A 24,924-nucleotide genomic window follows, 5' to 3' on the forward strand; every position below is an offset into this window, starting at 1 on the left:
TTCCTACCCTCCTACCACTTTTCTGAATTTATCTTTGGGAGCAAAAAAAGTGCTTACCACTGAACAGGATGGTCTTCCTGGTCTCTTCCAGCTCTAGGATTTCATGCCTTTATGCCATTTCCAGATCTAATAATCAGCCAATACAGTGTAGCCTTACCAGTTTGTCTGAAGTCGTATGTCCCCCAAAGGCAACTTTGAGACTGAGATTTGGGTGCAGGAAATTAGAGAATTCTTTTAGGACCAGCTTCTGTGTGGGGAGAAAGAAGTAGGTTTGGGCAAAGGGAGGAGTTGCAACGCAGTCGCGTGAGGGCTTCAGCTAATCCCGTAGAGTCCTGGAACCGGGCTGGCCCTTTACAGTTGAATCACCTTGAGGCAAGGTATCTGGGCCTTTATACCCCTGCAAAGACCAGTCATTGAATATGGGAGGCTCTCAGAGAGAGGGCATGGCCTTGGTCAAGGTAGCAATTCCTGGAGAGGGATTCAGCTGAGCCCCACCAGCCACCAACACTCCCAGCAACTGTGGGAATTAGTCCTGAAAGTAGGCTCTGGGTGGTGTTCTACAGTCCATTCCTTTCACTGGTCAAGTCTATTTCCTTTATATAGGTTCTGGTAACAGTTCCTCCAGGATTCTGTTTGGTCTTCTGATTTCCTTTTGTGGGGAAACAAAAAAGGAAAGTCGGCGGGATGAGCTGTAATTCCTACGCTTTACCTGGTCTCGAGGCCGCAAGTGGTTCTCACCCCCCTCCTCCACTCCCTTTTCTAGATTTCTCTACCCTTGGCTGAACTCCGCTGTTCTGGGGGCTCACCTGATGAGATAACCCAGATCCACAGTCATAAGACCTCTAAGGCTCCGTTGCCGTGAGTTTCTCAGGCTATGGCTGCTGAACTTGTCTATTTACAGGTAAAATGAGGCAAGGCAGTTCCAAGAATTGCCCTCCTGGGTCACGTAGGTGTCAAACATAGTCTTACCTTACCCCATTGTGTAACAGCGCCGTCTCTTCTTGCTGATCAGGATCAATAACCCCTGCCTTCTTTCCTTGCTTACAGTTTTTTGGCCTGAGGAGCCCGAAGTGACCAGGTTGGCAGTACCAGCTTAAAGTTTAATGGGACTTACACTGTGTCCTTTGTTGGGATAGCAACAGAAAATCAGGACCTCTAAAGCCCAGAGTTTGCTGGAATGGGAAGCACAAAGTCTCCAAGTCAATTATTAACAATGATGATAAGTAGGGCCACTTACTGCCACCTCTTGGTTCTGGGAACTATGAATTCTACTTCCTGGGAACACAGTTCCTTATAATGTTTGTTGATCTAGGGTGTATTCTGTATCCTAGAGAATGGATTATAGGATATCATCTCTAAGGTGGAGTCTCAACTGTGCCTTCAGTAGATCATTCCATCACTATTAGGCCAGCAGCTTCTGGGTGGTGTAGTTTGTGATAGGACTTCTACTGTCAGCCATAGGTTGTGGCATTCCTACCATTGCTTTCTGTGTGCTTCCAAGAGCCATCGTAGCAGTGTCTTAGTGTCATCTCATGTAGTCTTGCTAGGGTATTAAATCCTGTGAGAGAATGCTCTCATGTCAATAAACTCTCCCTTATCCAAACTTATATTCTTTCTCTTCTTGATCCAGCACTATCTCCTACATAGTCTCCTGCCTCCTGCTGGTACGTGTTGGCTGGGTCCTACAGGGCCTTTGTGATATAGTCCCTTTCTTTCCTTAGCAGGCACCTCACTTCCCAGGGTGGATTATGATGTAGTTCGATAGATGGCATTAGTCTGGGGGCCAGGTCTTGAAGACAAGAGGTGTAAATCTTAGTGGAAGGGTTGGAGGGGTGGAGGTGCGTGTGTCATCTTATAAGAGAGAGGGCTATTTATTGCCTTCAAGCAACAAGAGAGTACTAGTCTCTAGGTAGATGTATTGTGTAATATATATCACAGTTTAACAGAGCTTAGTTCTGGATCATGACATGAGTGACTTAACATGTTCTTTTATATCATTTTATTTTATTAAGTTCTCTTTAAAAAATAAGACTTTATAGATGATCGTCATATAATTAAACATACATGATATATGAAGAGCTAGTTATAGGCTATACACAATATAAAAAGATAAGTAACTAGGTATTATCCAAATGAAAATATTTGGATTGCTTTTCAAAACTGATAATTATGGGAACAAGAAAGGAAAAAAAGGAAGGCTCCGAAGCATCCAGTTACAGAATTTCTATTTCTTATACGTAGACATTAATATAGTATTCTCTTGTTTCAAGGCTATTTTTAGTTCAAAATGTTTGGTGAAAGAGTATTATTTTCACTTAGCTGTAAAATCTATACGTCTTGATCAAAGAACTCTTCTTCTGTTTCTGGACTGGTAATAGTTTTGCAAACTCTAGCAATGCATCAATACTCGTTCTTGCACTTTTATTCCTTGAGAATACACTTATACCAGCGGGGAGGGTACCAGTGTAGAAGGGAGTATAGCCACCAAGGGTCGAATCTTGAAATCTGAGAGGGTGAAGAAGCTGGTTTTTAGGTAAGAAATGCAAATAAACCGTTTCTGTGAAAGCCTGTCATGCTTCTTAACTAACTTGCTAATTCTGTTCACATAATTAGACTTTGAAAACTGGTTGGATGATGACTTGTTTCATAAATTCACTTATCGTGTATTTATTGAACCTCTGTTATGTGCATAATCCTTTGGCTAAAACATAATTATTTTTTCCCAGGAGGAGCACAGTACCCAGACTGCCTCTCTTGTGAAGTCTACCTTAGGGCATGGGGTGGTGAGAAAGGCTTATGTCTAAAGCAGAATTCTTGATTTCTACCACCCATTCCCTGCCAGGTTTTCTCCTTCAGAAGTCTTTCTTACCTCAGTAAATGGCACAGTCACTCAAACCAAAATCCTGGAAGTCATCCTCTTTCCACAACTCACATAGTCTTCCGACAAGACTGACAAACATACTCCAGAATAATACTGAATTCATCAACTTTTTACCACCTCTCCATTGCATCCTCTCTAGCCCAAGCTAATATCATCTTTCGGCAGGGCAAATATGCCTTAGAATATCTCCTCCGTCTCCACTACTATGTCATAAGACCAGGCCACCATCATCTTTACCAGGACTACTTGCTTCCGTTCTTATGCCCCCCTTCTCCACTGCAGTGTATTGTCCGTCCAGCATCTCGTGATCTGTCTTCTCAAAGCATAAATCTGATCATCACGTTACCAAACTTGAAATCTTCCAAAGTTTTCCTAAAGGCTATCTCTTAGCCATTTTAGCTAAAATCACACCACACGTTCCTCCCAGGAGCTGCCATGCCTTATTTTTTACCCCTAGCACTTAACAGTAACTGAAACGATTTTACTGTTTTAAATGGTGTTGTCTGTTTCCCCCAAAGAATAATGATGCACTTTAAAAGAAAAAAAGCTGTATGTTCCAATACGTACCCCAGTGCCCGCTATTTTGTAGGCATTCAGTAAATATTTGCTGAATAAATGACAGTGGCAGTCACAGCAAGGACTGAGCCTGGGGTGATTCCTCTTACTGAAATAATTGTTCTATTCAGTAGGGTCTGAGAAAAACCTGTACTTATTTTGTTAACTTTGTTTTCTGAAGAGCCCCTTCACTGTGTCCACATCTCATATGTCAGTTTTATGTTGAAAAAAATAGAAAAAAAAGAATGGCACTGTGGTCCCTTGCTGTCATCATATGCTGCTATCAGCCTTCTATCTCCACCTAACCATGAGCATTACTTGTCACTGGCAGATGAACATGATTTTCAGCCATGAGAAAATAATAAAAGGTTCTTAGTTCTAGGGAATTCTAAGATTTTTCATAATGTTTTCAATGAAATAAATTAACCTCTGTTCTTTCATTTTATGGAAATGGCTCTGAATGTCATTAAAAACACACATGTTTGTGACTAGATGGATTTCAGGACTTAACATCTTGTGTTAATCTTGTTTTTTTAAATCCCACCCCCAACCACTTTTGCTTGGTTGGACCACCCATATTTGGGTTTCTATGATGCATTCTTTTACGAATAGGGCCTTTTTTTCCCCATTAGTCTCCTACCTTATATACAAATGACTGTTTTCTACTTGCAAGGGAAAAGATACTACACTGAGCAAGTTTATGCTCCCTCATCAATTTGAATTTCTTGTCAGATTTTTTTTTCCTTTTCCTAGTATGATTTCCTTAAATCAGTAGAAGTAATATTCCCTGTAGCTGTAGAATCTGAATTTCAAAGAGGAAGAGGTATAATCCAGGTTAGCAGCAGAGGGAATGTGGATATGTCCCCTTAGAGAACTCAGAATTAATGCCACTTCCCTTCCCATTTCCTGCATTTCCTTTTTCAATGCCCTTGACGCTGTCAAGCAAGATGTATTTACTGAGGCCAGCTACCTGTCCAGCACTATAAAAGATACTGTGGGATAAAGCAGGGGTTTGCCAAACATGACTAATGGACCAAATTCAGCTTGCTGCCTATTTTTTAATAAAGTTTTATTGGAACACAGCTACATCCATTTGTTTGCATATTATCCGTGGCTACTTGCGTGCTACAAGGGCAGAGTTGAGTAATTGTGACTGAGACCACATGGCCCAAAAAGCCTAAAATATATACTATCTGGACCCCTACAAAAAAGTTTGCCAACCCCTAGTATATAAAGCATTGACTCCCATTCTCATAGAGTTTATGAATTAATTGGGCTGGTTGTTAACACATGGAGTAATTGGTGAATCGATAAATGACAAATTGTGTGATACTGAAAAGAATAGGCACCACAGAATGTTTATTGGTTGGAAGATAAATCTCATCTGCAGAGAAGCGATTAGTTAAGCATGCTGAAGTACGGAAAGCTTCCTTATACTGCCTTTCCCCCCTTATTCTGTGCTTTGTCGAGTCCCAGATATGCTCTAAAATTAAAAGATATTCAAAACATCGTTGTCAAGGCTCTTCCAAGATGTGTGTCCTCCCTAATTCCCCCAAAGAGATGCGTTGGAGAAATAGGACAGGATTCTTAAGACTGCAACATTGTTTAGAACCATGCCTGGCATATTATAGGTCCTCAGCTATGCTTGAATAAGTGAAAGAACCTGCAGATCTAAAGGAAAGAAAATTCTCTGCAAGCAATAGCGAATGTTATTGAATATTCAGAAAGTGCCTCCTTAGAATGGTGTTTCTCAGCAGGAAAGCTCCTAGTTCTTTAAGAATTAAATGGTAGTGGGCATATAAACGAGCCGGACACATGGCATGTTATAAGTGCTTAATAAGTCTTTACTGTCATTATTTAGAGGAAATTGCGTATTTTCTTTCCAACATAGTACTAATTATACTGATATACATGAAAGTAAGAAAAGCATATAAATTAACCCTTGATTGTATCACCCTCTCAATTAAGTATTAAGAAAACATTTGTACTTAGGAAGTACATAACAGAGTGATTCACAATAATGTAAAACTAGCTGTTTCATCAGTGTAGAAACATTCTTTTTTGATTTGGTTATGCTGATTATCAATAGTAAGCCATTAATATCTTTTAAATATCAAGAGAAATTAACTACAGTAGATGAAGCTGTATCTACTCAGCTGCTTCCCTTTATAAAAGAAAACATTTTATTTTAGTTTAATGTAAATTCTAAGAATACCACTCAATGAATTTTCACAAAGAGGGCACACCTGTGTAACCAGCACTTAAGTCAAGCAGAAAATTGCCAACATCTCAGACACCCCCCAACCCCGGCCTCCTTCCAATCACTACTACTCCACCAAAGGGAAACTTCTTCCATAGGAACGTACATTGTAAAGACTAATGGAGGGGATGTTAGCACATTCTTTTAATAAGTCCACAGACTCCTTTAGGCCTTTGAGAACAATCTGGCATTTTAAGAAGAGAATAGTTTTCTGACACTGAAGTATTTCATGCTAAACATGTCAAAGTGCTTTTTACATCATCAGTAATATGCTTTGACATGTTTAATATGAAAGCCTTCAGGGGCAGACAGTTATTTTCCCTTCTTAAAATAGAGAATGAGGCAGGGTTTAACTACATGAAAAAGTTCATGATTAAAAAAACAACAGCAGTAATCAGTCTGTCGTGGCTTCACTAGAATGCCCATTAGTCAGTCATGCAAACTTCACTAGACATGGAGATGTGGAAAGTGAACTGGAATGAACCTCTGTTCTGCTCTTATCCCATGCATTCAGGTAATTTTATTTTTTTGTATTTTTCACTAATGTCTGGATGGAATTCATATCTCTCCTTCCTTCCTTCTCCGTTTCAAAGGTCATGCTAATCTACACTGACAATTAATTATGTGCTCTGAATAATGTATGAATATCCAAGAAAATCCTTTGAAAGATATCCAGTTTCCTATTTCTTAGAGTTATTTCCCCATCCTAATTTTTCTGTGTTTTACTTCATGTTATATGTTTTTAAATTACTTAAAACAAACAAACATAAACAGGAGGTCATTACAATTCTTGTTCCCAAATGTTTAGTTTGGCATCTGATGCAAGGCCTCAATTGCAGGCTGGAACGCCAGAAGCTCGAGCTGAAGACAAGAATGTGGTGCGCAGGAGTGATTTGAATTCAGGAAGAGTGTTTATATTTTCCCAAGGGCCTCATTAACAAGAGTCAAGCCCTAACTGTTACTACCAACACATTTTAACAGGTTAACTTTTCTGATTTGTGAAGTAGAGTATCATCTTATATGTGTACATCTTTAAGAAAAACCTTCTCTTCCAGCTGCCCTTTAAGCTACTACAGAAAGTTTAACAGTCAGTCCTTATCACATTGGAAAATGTGTTTTTTAAAAATATCCCATGGCACATATTCACCCAATAGAGTTTTATTTTTTGATATTTTCAAAATTAGAAACAACCTAAATGTCCATCCATAGGGGACTGGTTAAATGAATTACGTTAAAATGGAATACTGTGTGTCTACTAAAAAGAATGATATTTATCTACATTTGTTGATATGGTTGTAAAACCTCCTGAATCATATGTATATTTAAATATATTTTGCTATATACCTCTGTGTGTGTGTTGTATTTGCAAACTATATTTTAATAAATAAAAGAAAAATGTGATCAATGATCTCTAGGAGGTGGGCTGGGAGAGATTTTGCTTCCTGCTATATAATCCTTTGTTTAAATATATGATATATCTTAGTTTTAAAAAGAGAAAACCAGTTTAAATAGACCATTGTATTGTTTTGTGTCTATTTTTTATATGTCCTATTTCAACCCTTTTTCTTTACATTTAAAAAGTATATTCAGAATCCTCTCCAGAGCTTTGGCTAAAACAGCATACAGGTTTGACTTAAGTGTCCTAGACAGAGAAGGCCAGAGTTTTGGTTTCCCATTTAAGCCATGCCGCACTTAGAGAGAGAGGCTGACCAATGAAGTCAGTGCCAAAACTGACAGTGGTACTGGGGTCGAGGAGAGTTCTCTAGCTCAGTTTCCTACTCATTCATCTGGGTGTGTTTTGTGGCTTTAATAGGATTAGAGAAACATTTGCATTGAGGCTTCAGGAGGATTTTCATGCTGCTCAACTCACAGAGCAATATAAACCCACAGGATTAAGAATGGGGATTCTGTGAAGTGAGTAGGGTAAGAAGAGTACATGCATCTGGTTCCCTCCTTGTTTTCTACTTGCTAAGGAAGGCACTCCAAGATGGTGGGGACAGAAACGTATGTGTACGCAAGGGCATAGTTTTCAAGGAGACATGGTATGATGATGTGTTTTTTAAGGAAGTTGTTACAACTGTTTAAGAAGAAAGGCAAGTCCAATTGCAGGTGGTTTGTTGAGAATAAGACCAATAGAGAAAATGGCTTGTCTCTCAAATATGTTATCCCATCATTGTTTGCTTAATCTTCCGTATTTATTATTTCTCGACCTTGATTTTTCCTACATTTTGAGTCCCATAAATATTGAAGTTATTCTTCCTGACTACAGTTCAGAGACCGATATTACCTCTTGTAATTTAGGTGAATACTGACTTGCTCCAGCAGTCATCTGAACTGGAGGTAGACGTAACACCCTCAAGAAACTGAGAATGCTAAAAAATAGCATCCAATTAGGATCTGTGGTGGGTTGTATTCTCCTAAGAAGGCCACAGCAGTGTTTCCAGACCAACATTCTCTTGCCACTCCCTGTCGGTCAGCAGAGTCTGTTTCTCCTCCCCTGAGTCTGGGGCCGAACTTTTTGAATGCCCCAACAGATAGAATGTGATGGATATGACACTGCATAATTTCGAGGCTGGATCATAATAGGCAATAAGGCTTCCACCTATCTCTTTTTCTCTCTTGAAACACTCACTTGTGAAATCTGACCACCAGGCAATGACAAAATTGAAAGTAGCCTGTGTGGGGGGACAGGCATCAACCATCAGCTATGAGCGTGAATGAGCCCTCAGATGATTCTAGCTCCTAGCCTTCAAGTCTTCCAACTGAGGTCCCAAACATCATGGAGCAAAGATAGGCTGTCACAGCTGCACCATATTCCAGTTCCTAACCCACCAAATATGTGATCATAATAAATGGTTGTTTTACACCACAGAGTTTGGGGGTAATTTGTTTTGCAGCCATAGTGACTGGTACAGGGCCACTTCTCCTCCACACAGAGATGGATAAGGAGGTATCTCCAGACAAGGGCAAAGTTCTTTTCGAGAGAAAATTTGTATCTCTACAGTGTGGCCTAGATTCAAATAGTACTTTTTATTTTTTTTTTATTTTATTTTATTTATTTTTTTTTTTTTTGTGGTATGCGGGCCTCCCTCTGCTGTGGCCTCTCCCGTTGAGGAGCACAGGCTCCGGACGCGCAGGCCCAGCGGCCATGGCTCACGGGCCCAGCCGCTCCGCGGCATGTGGGATCTTCCCAGACCGGGGCGCGAACCCGGTTCCCCTGCATCGGCAGGCGGACGCGCAACCACTGCGCCACCAGGGAAGCCCCAGATAGTACTTTTTAAAAGATACAAGTAGCTAATATTTTATTTGAGATGCACAGAGAATAGTGATGAGAGAATTGATTATTAAAATCTACTGAAGCAAGCAGAACTTATGCATCCAGAGACCACTGAAAGGAGTCTCCTTAGATCCAACTAAGCACTCCTTGAGGTTCCAGGATGTTTTAGGACTTAGAATGTTATCTGTGCTAATGGATCATTCCAAAATACTGTCTTTTCAGAGAGATTTCAATATGTCATTAATTAGTTCTTCTGGTTTTAGAAGCACAGAATTAGCAATGTCGTCAAAAATTTAGGCTGGAACATTCACTGTATTAATAGATCTAACAAAGTTTAGAAAATGAGTAATTCCCAATAACAGTTCCCAGTTTTCAGTGGTAGAAATTAAGAAACTTGACAATTGGTTCATTTTATTGTTTTGTTATGAATTTCAAAATGTATATAATTTTCAAGTAGTTTTATAAATTATCGTTACTAATTCTTTTATTCCCCCATTCGTCCTGATTATATCTATGTACCATAAAAATAAAGGCACTCAGTTATCAATTATTTAAAATGCAAACCTCTATTTCATGTGATAGTGTATTTTATTAATAGATTATGTAAATTTAAAGAATACCATCACTGGTGTACTGAGTATTTTATAAAATAATTTGCAGGTTTTTAAAATCATTTAAAATAATTTGTACATCTTTTTGAAGGTAAATATACCATTTGACTCTTGAAAATTTTGAAAATGTATTACGGTATTTTTTTCTAAAGTACAGTTACTAAAATAAATTAGTAATTATCTTTTCTCTTTTTGTTCTTTTTCAATAAATTCAGCAAACATTTAGTCAGCCCCTATGATGTGCCAGGTACTGTTTTAGACCTTGGAGATACAGAAGTAAATACATCAGAATCCCCATTTTCCTTAGGGTTTTCTAGGGAGCTTACATTTTAGTGGGGTATGGGACTGACAATAAACAAATGTATGATATTTGGGGATGATAAATGCCATGAGAAAGGATCAATAGTTAGTGATGCAAATGAAGAGTAGGGGTGCTATCGGGCTTCCCTGGTGGCGTAGTGGTTGAGAGTCTGCCTGCCGATGCAGGGGACACGGGTTCGTGCCCCGGTCTGCGAGGATCCCACATGCTGCGGAGCGGCTGGGCCCGTGAGCCATGGCCGCTGAGCCTGCGCGTCCGGAGCCTGTGCTCCGCAACGGGAGAGGCCACAACAGTGAGAGGCCCACGTACCGCAAAAAAACAAAAACAAACAAAAAAAAAAAGAGTAGGGGTGCTGTTTGACAGCTCTCCTCAGTGATGAACTGAGCGGGCATTTAAGAAGAGATGTGAATGTACAGAGTGATCAAGTCATGCAGCTATCTACAAGAAGGACATTCCAGATAGAACACCATGTGCAATGGGCGGATGTAGAAAGAGTGCTTGTTTGTATTTGAGAAAGGACAAGGAAGACAGGATGGCTGAAGCAAAGTGAGCAATGGGAAGACTGTTCGGAAGTGAAGTTCTAAAAGTTTTCCCAAAAGGAAAGTGAAAAAAATGATTTACATGGAGGGGTGACTATATCAAATGCTATCATGGACTTATAATTGAGCAGTCCTTAATTAATGTCATCTCTGATGATCTCACAGTGAAGGGACTTCAGAAATTATAATTTAATCTCTGAAAAGGCTCAATGGATTTATGATCATAGCAAGTCTTTTTAATTTTTAAATATATACATTTCAGAGAAGTAAATGGAATGATCACTATTGAGTTTTAAGCATAAGAATATATTACTAGGATAAAAATGGTAGGGAACGCTGGATGAATATAAAAGTTTAAAGAAAGAGAGGAACAAATTGGCTTCTTTCTCTTGTTAATAGGCATTTATCTTTCCTCCATGTCTTTTCATGATTTGATAGCTCATTTCTTTTTCGTGCTGAATAGTATTCCATTGCCTGAACGTACTACCGTTTATCCATTCACCTATTGGAGGACATCTTAGTTGCTTCCAAGTTTTGGCAATTATGAAGAAAGCTGCTATAAACATCCATGTTCCGGTTTTTGTGTGGACATAAATTTTCAACTGCTTTGCGTAAATACCAAGGAGCACAATTGCTGGACCATATGAGAAGAGTATGTTTAGTTTTGTAAGAAACCACCAAATTGCCTTCCAAAGTGGCTGTACCATTTTGCATTCCCACCAGCAATGAATAAGAGTTGCTCCATATCCTTACCACCATTTGGTGATGTCAGTGTTCCACATTTTGGTCATTCTAATAAGTGTGTAGTGGTATCTCATTTCAGTATGCGTTTCTCTGATGATACATGATGTGGAGCATCTTTTCATATGTTTATTTGCCATCTAGTTATCTGCTTTGGTGAGGTATCTGCTAAGGTCTTTGACCCATTTTTTTAATCAGGTTATTTTCTTATTGTCGATTTTTTTAAAATTTTATTTATTTATTTTTGGCTGTGTTGGGTCTTTGTTTCTGTGCAAGGGCTTTCTCTAGTTGTGGCGAGCAGGGACCGCTCTTCATCACAGTGCGCGGGCCTCTCACTGTCGCGGCCTCTCTTGTTGCGGAGCACAGGCTCCAGATGTGCAGGCTCAGTAGTTGTGGCTCATGGGCCTAGTTGCTCGGCGGCATGTGGGATCTTCGCAGACCAGGGCTCGAACCCGTGTCCCCTGCATTGGCAGGCAGATTCTCAACCACTGTGCCACCAGGGAAGCCCCCTTATTGTTGATTTTTAAGAATTCATTGTATATTTGAAGTATAGGCTTTTATCAGATATGTCTTTTGAAATACTTTCTCCCAGTCTGTGACTTGTCTTCTCATCCTCTTGATACTGTCTTTCACAGGACAGAAATCATTAATTTTAATGAATTATAGCTTATCAATTATTGCATGGATTGTGTCTTCATTATTGTTCATAAAAAGTCATCACCATACCCAAGGTCATTTAGGTTTTCTCCTATGTTGTCACCTAGGAGTTTCATAGTTTTGCAATATACTTTTAGGTCTGTGATCCATTTTGAGTTAAGTTTTGTGAAGGGAAAGTTTTGTGAGGGGAATAAGATCTATATCTAGATTCTTTTTTTTTTTTTTTTGCCCTTTGATGTCCAGTTGTTCAGCAGCATTTGTTGAAAAGACAATCTTTTCTCAATTTTATTGTCTTTGCTCATTTGTCAGAGATCAGTTGTTATATTTATGGGGGTCTATTTCTGGACTCTCTATTCTGTTCATTGATCTATTTGTCTATTCTTTCATCAGTACCACACTGTCTTGATTACTGTAGCTTTATAGTAAGTCTTGAAGTCTGGTAGCATCAGTCCTCCAATGTTGTTCTTCTCCTTCAATATTGAGTTGGCTCTCTTGGGTCTTTTGCCTCTCCATATAAACTTTAGAATCAGTTTACTGACATTCACAAAATAACTTGCTAGGATTTTGATTGGGATTGCATTGAATCTATAGAGTAAGTTAGAAAGAACTGACATCTTGGCAGTATTGAGCTTATCCATGAACATGCAGTATCTATCCTATTTAGTTCTTTGATTTTTATCCATCAGTTTTATAGTCACCTCATATTGATCTTGTACATATTTGTTACATCTATACCTAAGTATTTCATTGTGTGTTTAATTTAAAATTCTACTTGTTCATTATTATATTATATAGTAATTATTGCATTACATTATAATTATAATAATATATTATGTAATTATATATATTATATAGGAAAGAAATTGACTTTTGTATATTAACCTTGTATCCTGCAAACTTGCAATAATTGCTCACTAGTTCCAGGAATTTTTGTCAATTCTGTAAGATTTTCTAGAGTCAATCATGCCATCTTTATCATAAAACAAAGACAGCTTCATATCTTCCTTTCAAATCTGTATACCTTTTATTTCCTTTTCTCGTCTTACTGCATTAGCAAGGACTTCTAGTATGATGATGAAAGGAGTGGCTAAGAGGGGACATCCTTGCCTTGTACCTGATCTTAGTGGGAAAGCTTTGAGTTTACCACCTAAAGTATGATGTTAGCTCAAGGGTTTTTGTAGATAGTCTCTGTTAAGTTGAGAAAGTTCCCACCCTTCCTAGTCTACTGAGAGTTTTTATCATAAGAGTGTGTTGGATTTTGTCACACAATTTTCTGCATCTATTGATATGATCATGTGATTTTTCTTATTTAGCTTGTTGATGTGATGATTACATAATTAATTTTTGAATGTTGAACTAGCCTTGCATACTTGGGATGAAGCCCACTTGGTCATTGTATATAATTCTTTTTATACTTTTTTGGGTTTGATTTGCTAATATTTTGTCGAGGATTTTTTGTTTGTCTGTTTGTTTTGTTTTCTTTTTTGCGGTACGCGGGCCTCTCACTGTTGTGGCCTCTCCCGCTGTGGAGCACAGGCTCCAGACGCACAGGCTCAGCGGCCATGGCTCACGGGCCCAGCCGCTCCGCGGCATGTGGGATCTTCCCAGACCGGGGCACAAACCCGCGTCCCCTGCATCGGCAGGCAGACTCCCAACCACTGCGCCACCAGGGAAGCCCGAGGATTTTTTCATCTACGTTCATGAGAGATGTCTGTAGCTTTCTCTTCATGGCTTTGGTTTTGGTATTAGGGTAATGCTTGCCTCATAGAATAAGTTAGGAAGTATTGCCTCGGCTTCTTTCCTCTGATTCCATATAGCTTTTGACTGCTAAAGTTTCACAGAAAAACAGACAGGACCAACCTCTGTTCAGAGAATATGACTAGATTTTTAGTTTATCATACTTAACATTTAACAGATTTTTAATATATATGGTTATATTCAGAGTCACTATATTAGCATTTCCTGAAGAATTTAAACTCCATCGTGTCTTTTATTTAGAGAAATCTGGGCATACATCAGCAAAACTATCGTTTTTCATCCAAGCATAGTGATACCTATGTAGTAAATGAGGTGGTAAGTCATTTGGATAGGTCATACCCATGGAATTTCTATATGATAATAGTCTGCATTTGTTTTACCACACACCATTTAGATTACTTGATCCTTCTGTTCCCTGGCATAATGTCATTTGTTTACATTAAAACACAAGAAGAAAGAGTTTCAGTGTATTGGCTGGATTTGTTCACATTAAAACACAAAAGGAAAACGTTTCAATGCATTGGCTGTCTTGCCTTAATTAAGTGGATCCTCAGACAGGGCACTGTAGTGGAGAAAGAGCAGATGTCTTGGGACTGTGTTGCTACTTTATATGGTATTTCAGGAGTATCTCAAATGTAGTGTGCACTTATGGATAACTTTTTTTTTTATAAAATTATCCCCCCACCTTCAATAATCTTACTTCCCAGTTCCAGTGCATTTGTAATGCTTGGTGAAGATGGGTTACACTTAAGTTACTTTGCCAGATATTTTTCTGAACCTTTCTCACCTGTAAATATATAAATATAAATATAGGTGATGGGAATTTTTGTTAATTGAGATGGTTATTTCTGTAGGAATTCTAGTTTACAATCATTTGCTTATTTTGTATGTATAAAAAAGCAAATACAGAAGATCATTACTACTTAGTTGACAAGAAAAATAAATGATTGAAATAGAAACAGAAGTCATATAATACCTTTTATACCAGCCTTACAAATGCCTCTGGGCGCTATAAACCATCAATTTATGAAATTTCTACCCAAAATGCCACCAATTCTGCTTTGCAAATTCCCTACAGATTTTCAAAGGAAGGAAGAGAAGATTCTTGGTCTTTTCTTGCTTTCATTTGTTTACCGTTACTGGATTGTCCCATTTTATGGGAAAGCCTTTTAACTTTAACATTGTAGCATAGCATAGGTATACTTTTCATCTTAGTGAGAGAAGTATAGTATATGAATAGGAGTGTGTGGTTTTGAATCAGATTTCCTGGATTAAAACTGAGCTTTGCTATTAGATTCGTAAACTTGGGCAAGTACTTTAACCTTTCTTGGCCACATTTTGTTCATCTGTAAAATGGAGATTTAAATAGTCCCTACTTCACATAGGATTATTATGAGAACTAAATGAGTTACCCCATGTAGAGTGCTTACATTACTTGGCACATAAAAAGTTCACTTTCGGTGTTAGCTATTAGTGCTGTTATTTTATTGAGTTCCCTAACTGTATAGTTGAGATCAGAATGTCTTTGGTTCTACTCACTCTGTCTTGAAGTATTTGTTAAATACGTTTTTGTTCCAGAAGTGGTTTGTGACAACTTAAAATATATGTGTTATTAAATTTCATGGTGAATGGAAAATGAACACCAAATAATGAGTGTGAAGCTGATAGAGAGTCAATATAAATATATATTTATATTTATGCCACAATGTCCTGTCTACTTACCAAAGTTAAAATTGCTTGGAATTTCCTGGGGACAAAACTATCATATTTTATCCATAATATCATAATTTTTAAATTGATTAGGAACTTTATGTTTCTTTCCAGATATTATAAGTTAACTTGTTTGCCTAGGCAAAATTTCACTGCTATAGTTTTAAATCCATCCCCTTTATATGTTTTTTTAACATTTTTAGGTGTTTTTCACTCTTCTAGTTTGTGGATGAAATACTCTCTTTAGCAGAGAACAGGAGAAAAAATAAAAGAGGCACTTGCCAATGCAACTTGCATACATATATGTTCAGGTGATGGGCATAACCTGATCATTATGATTATTTTATTTTTATTTTTTACCATTCATATATTCTTAAGCCATTACAGGATATTTTATTCTATTAGTTGTTTTTCAGTGCCCAAATTAAAATTTCCAATTCAGTGGAAATTTCAGTCTCACTGACAGCATTTTGAGCCTCAAGTAAATTTTTGTTTCTATTATAGTAGTAGACACAGTGTAAACTTGGCACCTTTATCACTGGGATTTATATTTGCCTCCTAGTAACAGAAACTAGAAATAACAATGGCATAAGCAAGTCCAGAGGTAAGCAGTTTAAAGCTACGGAAGCTTAACAAAATCATAAAAGACTCAGGATCCTTCTGACTTTGTACTTTTTTAATCTTTAGCACTGGCTTACATGATTAGCGCTATACAATGGCAGCCGGAGCGCCAGTAAACACATTTGTGATAGAGGAATAAGGAAAGATGCAAGAACCAAGAAGGGAAAAAAATGCGGGACAGGCGTCTGTCCCACTTTTAAGGAGCTGTTTTGGAGTTCCTCCCCAATAACTTGTACTCACGTCTCTTTAGCTACCCCTGGCAGCAATAAGGGAATGATACCTGGAGGATGTTCACATTTTTCCTAGGACTAAACTGTAATGTTATTGGTAAGAAAGAAAAGTGGATATTGGAGAGAGAACTCTCAAGCTTTGCCATAATCCCTGACTTCTCATATCTTCTGTTTGGAAGGTGTCCAGTGTTAAGTTTCTTCAGCATCTTCTCTTTGAGCAGGTGCTATTACCATTTTTAGGCAATAATATCCAAATTTAGCTTTCTTAATTTAAACCAAACCTCCTTTACTTGCTTACAAGGAGGAAGGTTAGGGTTTTCCTACATTTCTCAATCCAGCTGGGATTTTAGGAGGACTGACAGGTGCTTTCCCACTTGGTTCACTCAGTAGGATAAATCTGTCTTAAAATGTGCCAGACAGATGGTATTGTGTTTTTTTCCAGGCTTCAGTGATCAAGTACACACTGTAAAATCCTGAATGATGAAGAAGAGCGGCCCTATTTAAAATGAGAGGAAAAAAGTCTATTCTCACTAACTTCCATTTGATTGAATGTTTCTTTGTTCCATTGGTTCTATTTTGAATACTGAGGATTTCTTAATGGGAATCAGGTGTGCATCCCAGCTGCAGGGCAGCTCACCCTTGGGCACATAGCCCCTTCTCTCAGGAGTGGAAACGAAGATAAGCACAGATTCTCAAAGCCTCAGAGGTACCCCAAGGTGAGGTCTGTCCTACACAGTGACTTTATGAACATTTCCCCTTTCTTTCGTTATGGACCCAGAAAGAAGTAATCAATTGTTTTTATATACAGCCACTGAGGTTTACAGATTCTTTAAGGCATATGTGATGTATTTGATGTGCCAGTGTTTCTTTAAATGCTTCTGTTGCATTTTCAGGGAACCATTTGTATGTTAATACAACAGAAACCTTCCTGAACCTACCTTTTAGGAAGAGACCTGCGCGTCCGGAGCCTGTGCTCCGCAACGGGAGAGGCCACAACAGTGAGAGGCCCACGTACCGCAAAAAAACAAAAACAAACAAAAAAAAAAAGAGTAGGGGTGCTGTTTGACAGCTCTCCTCAGTGATGAACTGAGCGGGCATTTAAGAAGAGATGTGAATGTACAGAGTGATCAAGTCATGCAGCTATCTACAAGAAGGACATTCCAGATAGAACACCATGTGCAATGGGCGGATGTAGAAAGAGTGCTTGTTTGTATTTGAGAAAGGACAAGGAAGACAGGATGGCTGAAGCAAAGTGAGCAATGGGAAGACTGTTCGGAAGTGAAGTTCTAAAAGTTTTCCCAAAAGGAAAGTGAAAAAAATGATTTACATGGAGGGGTGACTATATCAAATGCTATCATGGACTTATAATTGAGCAGTCCTTAATTAATGTCATCTCTGATGATCTCACAGTGAAGGGACTTCAGAAATTATAATTTAATCTCTGAAAAGGCTCAATGGATTTATGATCATAGCAAGTCTTTTTAATTTTTAAATATATACATTTCAGAGAAGTAAATGGAATGATCACTATTGAGTTTTAAGCATAAGAATATATTACTAGGATAAAAATGGTAGGGAACGCTGGATGAATATAAAAGTTTAAAGAAAGAGAGGAACAAATTGGCTTCTTTCTCTTGTTAATAGGCATTTATCTTTCCTCCATGTCTTTTCATGATTTGATAGCGCATTTCTTTTTCGTGCTGAATAGTATTCCATTGCCTGAACGTACTACCGTTTATCCATTCACCTATTGGAGGACATCTTAGTTGCTTCCAAGTTTTGGCAATTATGAAGAAAGCTGCTATAAACATCCATGTTCCGGTTTTTGTGTGGACATAAATTTTCAACTGCTTTGCGTAAATACCAAGGAGCACAATTGCTGGACCATATGAGAAGAGTATGTTTAGTTTTGTAAGAAACCACCAAATTGCCTTCCAAAGTGGCTGTACCATTTTGCATTCCCACCAGCAATGAATAAGAGTTGCTCCATATCCTTACCACCATTTGGTGATGTCAGTGTTCCACATTTTGGTCATTCTAATAAGTGTGTAGTGGTATCTCATTTCAGTATGCGTTTCTCTGATGATACATGATGTGGAGCATCTTTTCATATGTTTATTTGCCATCTAGTTATCTGCTTTGGTGAGGTATCTGCTAAGGTCTTTGACCCATTTTTTTAATCAGGTTATTTTCTTATTGTCGATTTTTTTAAAATTTTATTTATTTATTTTTGGCTGTGTTGGGTCTTTGTTTCTGTGCAAGGGCTTTCTCTAGTTGTGGCGAGCAGGGACCGCTCTTCATCACAGTGCGCGGGCCTCTCACTGTCGCGGCCTCTCTTGTTGCGGAGCACAGGCTCCAGATGTGCAGGCTCAGTAGTTGTGGCTCATGGGCCTAGTTGCTCGGCGGCATGTGGGATCTTCGCAGACCAGGGCTCGAACCCGTGTCCCCTGCATTGGCAGGCAGATTCTCAACCACTGTGCCACCAGGGAAGCCCCCTTATTGTTGATTTTTAAGAATTCATTGTATATTTGAAGTATAGGCTTTTATCAGATATGTCTTTTGAAATACTTTCTCCCAGTCTGTGACTTGTCTTCTCATCCTCTTGATACTGTCTTTCACAGGACAGAAATCATTAATTTTAATGAATTATAGCTTATCAATTATTGCATGGATTGTGTCTTCATTATTGTTCATAAAAAGTCATCACCATACCCAAGGTCATTTAGGTTTTCTCCTATGTTGTCACCTAGGAGTTTCATAGTTTTGCAATATACTTTTAGGTCTGTGATCCATTTTGAGTTAAGTTTTGTGAAGGGAAAGTTTTGTGAGGGGAATAAGATCTATATCTAGATTCTTTTTTTTTTTTTTTTGCCCTTTGATGTCCAGTTGTTCAGCAGCATTTGTTGAAAAGACAATCTTTTCTCAATTTTATTGTCTTTGCTCATTTGTCAGAGATCAGTTGTTATATTTATGGGGGTCTATTTCTGGACTCTCTATTCTGTTCATTGATCTATTTGTCTATTCTTTCATCAGTACCACACTGTCTTGATTACTGTAGCTTTATAGTAAGTCTTGAAGTCTGGTAGCATCAGTCCTCCAATGTTGTTCTTCTCCTTCAATATTGAGTTGGCTCTCTTGGGTCTTTTGCCTCTCCATATAAACTTTAGAATCAGTTTACTGACATTCACAAAATAACTTGCTAGGATTTTGATTGGGATTGCATTGAATCTATAGAGTAAGTTAGAAAGAACTGACATCTTGGCAGTATTGAGCTTATCCATGAACATGCAGTATCTATCCTATTTAGTTCTTTGATTTTTATCCATCAGTTTTATAGTCACCTCATATTGATCTTGTACATATTTGTTACATCTATACCTAAGTATTTCATTGTGTGTTTAATTTAAAATTCTACTTGTTCATTATTATATTATATAATAATGTAATTATTGCATTACATTATAATTATAATAATATATTATGTAATTATATATATTATATAGGAAAGAAATTGACTTTTGTATATTAACCTTGTATCCTGCAAACTTGCAATAATTGCTCACTAGTTCCAGGAATTTTTGTCAATTCTGTAAGATTTTCTAGAGTCAATCATGCCATCTTTATCATAAAACAAAGACAGCTTCATATCTTCCTTTCAAATCTGTATACCTTTTATTTCCTTTTCTCGTCTTACTGCATTAGCAAGGACTTCTAGTATGATGATGAAAGGAGTGGCTAAGAGGGGACATCCTTGCCTTGTACCTGATCTTAGTGGGAAAGCTTTGAGTTTACCACCTAAAGTATGATGTTAGCTCAAGGGTTTTTGTAGATAGTCTCTGTTAAGTTGAGAAAGTTCCCACCCTTCCTAGTCTACTGAGAGTTTTTATCATAAGAGTGTGTTGGATTTTGTCACACAATTTTCTGCATCTATTGATATGATCATGTGATTTTTCTTATTTAGCTTGTTGATGTGATGATTACATAATTAATTTTTGAATGTTGAACTAGCCTTGCATACTTGGGATGAAGCCCACTTGGTCATTGTATATAATTCTTTTTATACTTTTTTGGGTTTGATTTGCTAATATTTTGTCGAGGATTTTTTGTTTGTCTGTTTGTTTTGTTTTCTTTTTTGCGGTACGCGGGCCTCTCACTGTTGTGGCCTCTCCCGCTGTGGAGCACAGGCTCCAGACGCACAGGCTCAGCGGCCATGGCTCACGGGCCCAGCCGCTCCGCGGCATGTGGGATCTTCCCAGACCGGGGCACAAACCCGCGTCCCCTGCATCGGCAGGCAGACTCCCAACCACTGCGCCACCAGGGAAGCCCGAGGATTTTTTCATCTACGTTCATGAGAGATGTCTGTAGCTTTCTCTTCATGGCTTTGGTTTTGGTATTAGGGTAATGCTTGCCTCATAGAATAAGTTAGGAAGTATTGCCTCGGCTTCTTTCCTCTGATTCCATATAGCTTTTGACTGCTAAAGTTTCACAGAAAAACAGACAGGACCAACCTCTGTTCAGAGAATATGACTAGATTTTTAGTTTATCATACTTAACATTTAACAGATTTTTAATATATATGGTTATATTCAGAGTCACTATATTAGCATTTCCTGAAGAATTTAAACTCCATCGTGTCTTTTATTTAGAGAAATCTGGGCATACATCAGCAAAACTATCGTTTTTCATCCAAGCATAGTGATACCTATGTAGTAAATGAGGTGGTAAGTCATTTGGATAGGTCATACCCATGGAATTTCTATATGATAATAGTCTGCATTTGTTTTACCACACACCATTTAGATTACTTGATCCTTCTGTTCCCTGGCATAATGTCATTTGTTTACATTAAAACACAAGAAGAAAGAGTTTCAGTGTATTGGCTGGATTTGTTCACATTAAAACACAAAAGGAAAACGTTTCAATGCATTGGCTGTCTTGCCTTAATTAAGTGGATCCTCAGACAGGGCACTGTAGTGGAGAAAGAGCAGATGTCTTGGGACTGTGTTGCTACTTTATATGGTATTTCAGGAGTATCTCAAATGTAGTGTGCACTTATGGATAACTTTTTTTTTTATAAAATTATCCCCCCACCTTCAATAATCTTACTTCCCAGTTCCAGTGCATTTGTAATGCTTGGTGAAGATGGGTTACACTTAAGTTACTTTGCCAGATATTTTTCTGAACCTTTCTCACCTGTAAATATATAAATATAAATATAGGTGATGGGAATTTTTGTTAATTGAGATGGTTATTTCTGTAGGAATTCTAGTTTACAATCATTTGCTTATTTTGTATGTATAAAAAAGCAAATACAGAAGATCATTACTACTTAGTTGACAAGAAAAATAAATGATTGAAATAGAAACAGAAGTCATATAATACCTTTTATACCAGCCTTACAAATGCCTCTGGGCGCTATAAACCATCAATTTATGAAATTTCTACCCAAAATGCCACCAATTCTGCTTTGCAAATTCCCTACAGATTTTCAAAGGAAGGAAGAGAAGATTCTTGGTCTTTTCTTGCTTTCATTTGTTTACCGTTACTGGATTGTCCCATTTTATGGGAAAGCCTTTTAACTTTAACATTGTAGCATAGCATAGGTATACTTTTCATCTTAGTGAGAGAAGTATAGTATATGAATAGGAGTGTGTGGTTTTGAATCAGATTTCCTGGATTAAAACTGAGCTTTGCTATTAGATTCGTAAACTTGGGCAAGTACTTTAACCTTTCTTGGCCACATTTTGTTCATCTGTAAAATGGAGATTTAAATAGTCCCTACTTCACATAGGATTATTATGAGAACTAAATGAGTTACCCCATGTAGAGTGCTTACATTACTTGGCACATAAAAAGTTCACTTTCGGTGTTAGCTATTAGTGCTGTTATTTTATTGAGTTCCCTAACTGTATAGTTGAGATCAGAATGTCTTTGGTTCTACTCACTCTGTCTTGAAGTATTTGTTAAATACGTTTTTGTTCCAGAAGTGGTTTGTGACAACTTAAAATATATGTGTTATTAAATTTCATGGTGAATGGAAAATGAACACCAAATAATGAGTGTGAAGCTGATAGAGAGTCAATATAAATATATATTTATATTTATGCCACAATGTCCTGTCTACTTACCAAAGTTAAAATTGCTTGGAATTTCCTGGGGACAAAACTATCATATTTTATCCATAATATCATAATTTTTAAATTGATTAGGAACTTTATGTTTCTTTCCAGATATTATAAGTTAACTTGTTTGCCTAGGCAAAATTTCACTGCTATAGTTTTAAATCCATCCCCTTTATATGTTTTTTTAACATTTTTAGGTGTTTTTCACTCTTCTAGTTTGTGGATGAAATACTCTCTTTAGCAGAGAACAGGAGAAAAAATAAAAGAGGCACTTGCCAATGCAACTTGCATACATATATGTTCAGGTGATGGGCATAACCTGATCATTATGATTATTTTATTTTTATTTTTTACCATTCATATATTCTTAAGCCATTACAGGATATTTTATTCTATTAGTTGTTTTTCAGTGCCCAAATTAAAATTTCCAATTCAGTGGAAATTTCAGTCTCACTGACAGCATTTTGAGCCTCAAGTAAATTTTTGTTTCTATTATAGTAGTAGACACAGTGTAAACTTGGCACCTTTATCACTGGGATTTATATTTGCCTCCTAGTAACAGAAACTAGAAATAACAATGGCATAAGCAAGTCCAGAGGTAAGCAGTTTAAAGCTACGGAAGCTTAACAAAATCATAAAAGACTCAGGATCCTTCTGACTTTGTACTTTTTTAATCTTTAGCACTGGCTTACATGATTAGCGCTATACAATGGCAGCCGGAGCGCCAGTAAACACATTTGTGATAGAGGAATAAGGAAAGATGCAAGAACCAAGAAGGGAAAAAAATGCGGGACAGGCGTCTGTCCCACTTTTAAGGAGCTGTTTTGGAGTTCCTCCCCAATAACTTGTACTCACGTCTCTTTAGCTACCCCTGGCAGCAATAAGGGAATGATACCTGGAGGATGTTCACATTTTTCCTAGGACTAAACTGTAATGTTATTGGTAAGAAAGAAAAGTGGATATTGGAGAGAGAACTCTCAAGCTTTGCCATAATCCCTGACTTCTCATATCTTCTGTTTGGAAGGTGTCCAGTGTTAAGTTTCTTCAGCATCTTCTCTTTGAGCAGGTGCTATTACCATTTTTAGGCAATAATATCCAAATTTAGCTTTCTTAATTTAAACCAAACCTCCTTTACTTGCTTACAAGGAGGAAGGTTAGGGTTTTCCTACATTTCTCAATCCAGCTGGGATTTTAGGAGGACTGACAGGTGCTTTCCCACTTGGTTCACTCAGTAGGATAAATCTGTCTTAAAATGTGCCAGACAGATGGTATTGTGTTTTTTTCCAGGCTTCAGTGATCAAGTACACACTGTAAAATCCTGAATGATGAAGAAGAGCGGCCCTATTTAAAATGAGAGGAAAAAAGTCTATTCTCACTAACTTCCATTTGATTGAATGTTTCTTTGTTCCATTGGTTCTATTTTGAATACTGAGGATTTCTTAATGGGAATCAGGTGTGCATCCCAGCTGCAGGGCAGCTCACCCTTGGGCACATAGCCCCTTCTCTCAGGAGTGGAAACGAAGATAAGCACAGATTCTCAAAGCCTCAGAGGTACCCCAAGGTGAGGTCTGTCCTACACAGTGACTTTATGAACATTTCCCCTTTCTTTCGTTATGGACCCAGAAAGAAGTAATCAATTGTTTTTATATACAGCCACTGAGGTTTACAGATTCTTTAAGGCATATGTGATGTATTTGATGTGCCAGTGTTTCTTTAAATGCTTCTGTTGCATTTTCAGGGAACCATTTGTATGTTAATACAACAGAAACCTTCCTGAACCTACCTTTTAGGAAGAGAAGATAATTACATGTTTTAAGGACGACATCTAGAGGGGTTTTGGCATCTTGACAAGTTTCTGCACAAGTGTACACAATGCAATAAACCCCTACATATTTATAGCAAAACAGTTACTGTGCCAAAGCCCCCAGCCATACCTGAAGTTCTTATCTGAGAAGGCACTGTACCGTTGTGGTTTAGAGAATAGCTTAGTGTCATACACACCTGGATTTGAATCCTGGCCCTACCACTTGGGCAAGTCATAACATCTCTAAGCCTTAGTGGCCTCATTCAGGGTTTCAGGAGAATAAAAATGAGATAATACACAGTAGAGGTTTTCCAGTGATGCCCTGCACTTCTGTAATTTCCTTCCCTTGAGCCTGGGCTGGCCGAAGCAAAGTTGGCTTTTGGGAAGATCATGGCCTCTGTCTTGGGCGCTGTCTTGCTCTCTTGGCGTGCTCTCATTCTCTCTTGGTTGCTTGCTTTGGGAGAGTCAGCAATCGTGTTATTAGGCACCCTTGTGGAGAAGCTCGCGTGAGCTCTGTTGGAAGTGGATGTTTTGAGGCCTGTCGACAGCCGCTCCGTGAGCTTGGAAGCAGCTTCTTCCCCTGCTGGACTTTGAGCTGACTGCAGCCCAGCCACAGCTTGATCGTAACCCCTCAGTAGAGACCATGTGTGAGAGGCACTCAGGCTGCACCCAGTGTCCTGACCCACAAAAATGGGGAGACGATAAATATTTGTTGTTTTTTGTTTTAAACCACTAGGTTTGGGGTGATTTGTTACACAGTAATTGGTAACTAATACAACACAATAGGGAGGTTCACCCGTGCATAGCAGGTAATAATAGTAACACTGTTCTCAAAACAA

General features: G+C 38.1%; 1 protein-coding gene across 10 annotated transcripts in view; it reads left to right on the top strand.

The window, feature by feature from the left end:
• CCDC91 (coiled-coil domain containing 91) overlaps window positions 1-24,924 on the top strand; it is a 393,065-nt gene that overhangs the window by 345,118 nt on the left and 23,023 nt on the right. Inside the window, exon 13 of one of the 10 annotated variants that reach the window (XM_055085541.1) lies at window positions 16,602-16,643. The exons of 8 other annotated variants lie outside the window; for them this stretch is intronic. In XM_055085541.1, the coding sequence (XP_054941516.1) occupies window positions 16,602-16,628 (27 nt within the window). In that variant the 3' untranslated portion in view covers window positions 16,629-16,643. Of the gene's footprint in view, window positions 1-6,504; window positions 6,584-16,601; window positions 16,644-24,924 lie in introns of those variants that run through there. One more of the 10 variants, XM_055085542.1, reaches the window with a different exon arrangement.

Source organism: Physeter macrocephalus, chromosome 6 (assembly GCF_002837175.3).
Source record: "Physeter macrocephalus isolate SW-GA chromosome 6, ASM283717v5, whole genome shotgun sequence".
Taxonomy (NCBI): domain Eukaryota; kingdom Metazoa; phylum Chordata; class Mammalia; order Artiodactyla; family Physeteridae; genus Physeter; species Physeter macrocephalus.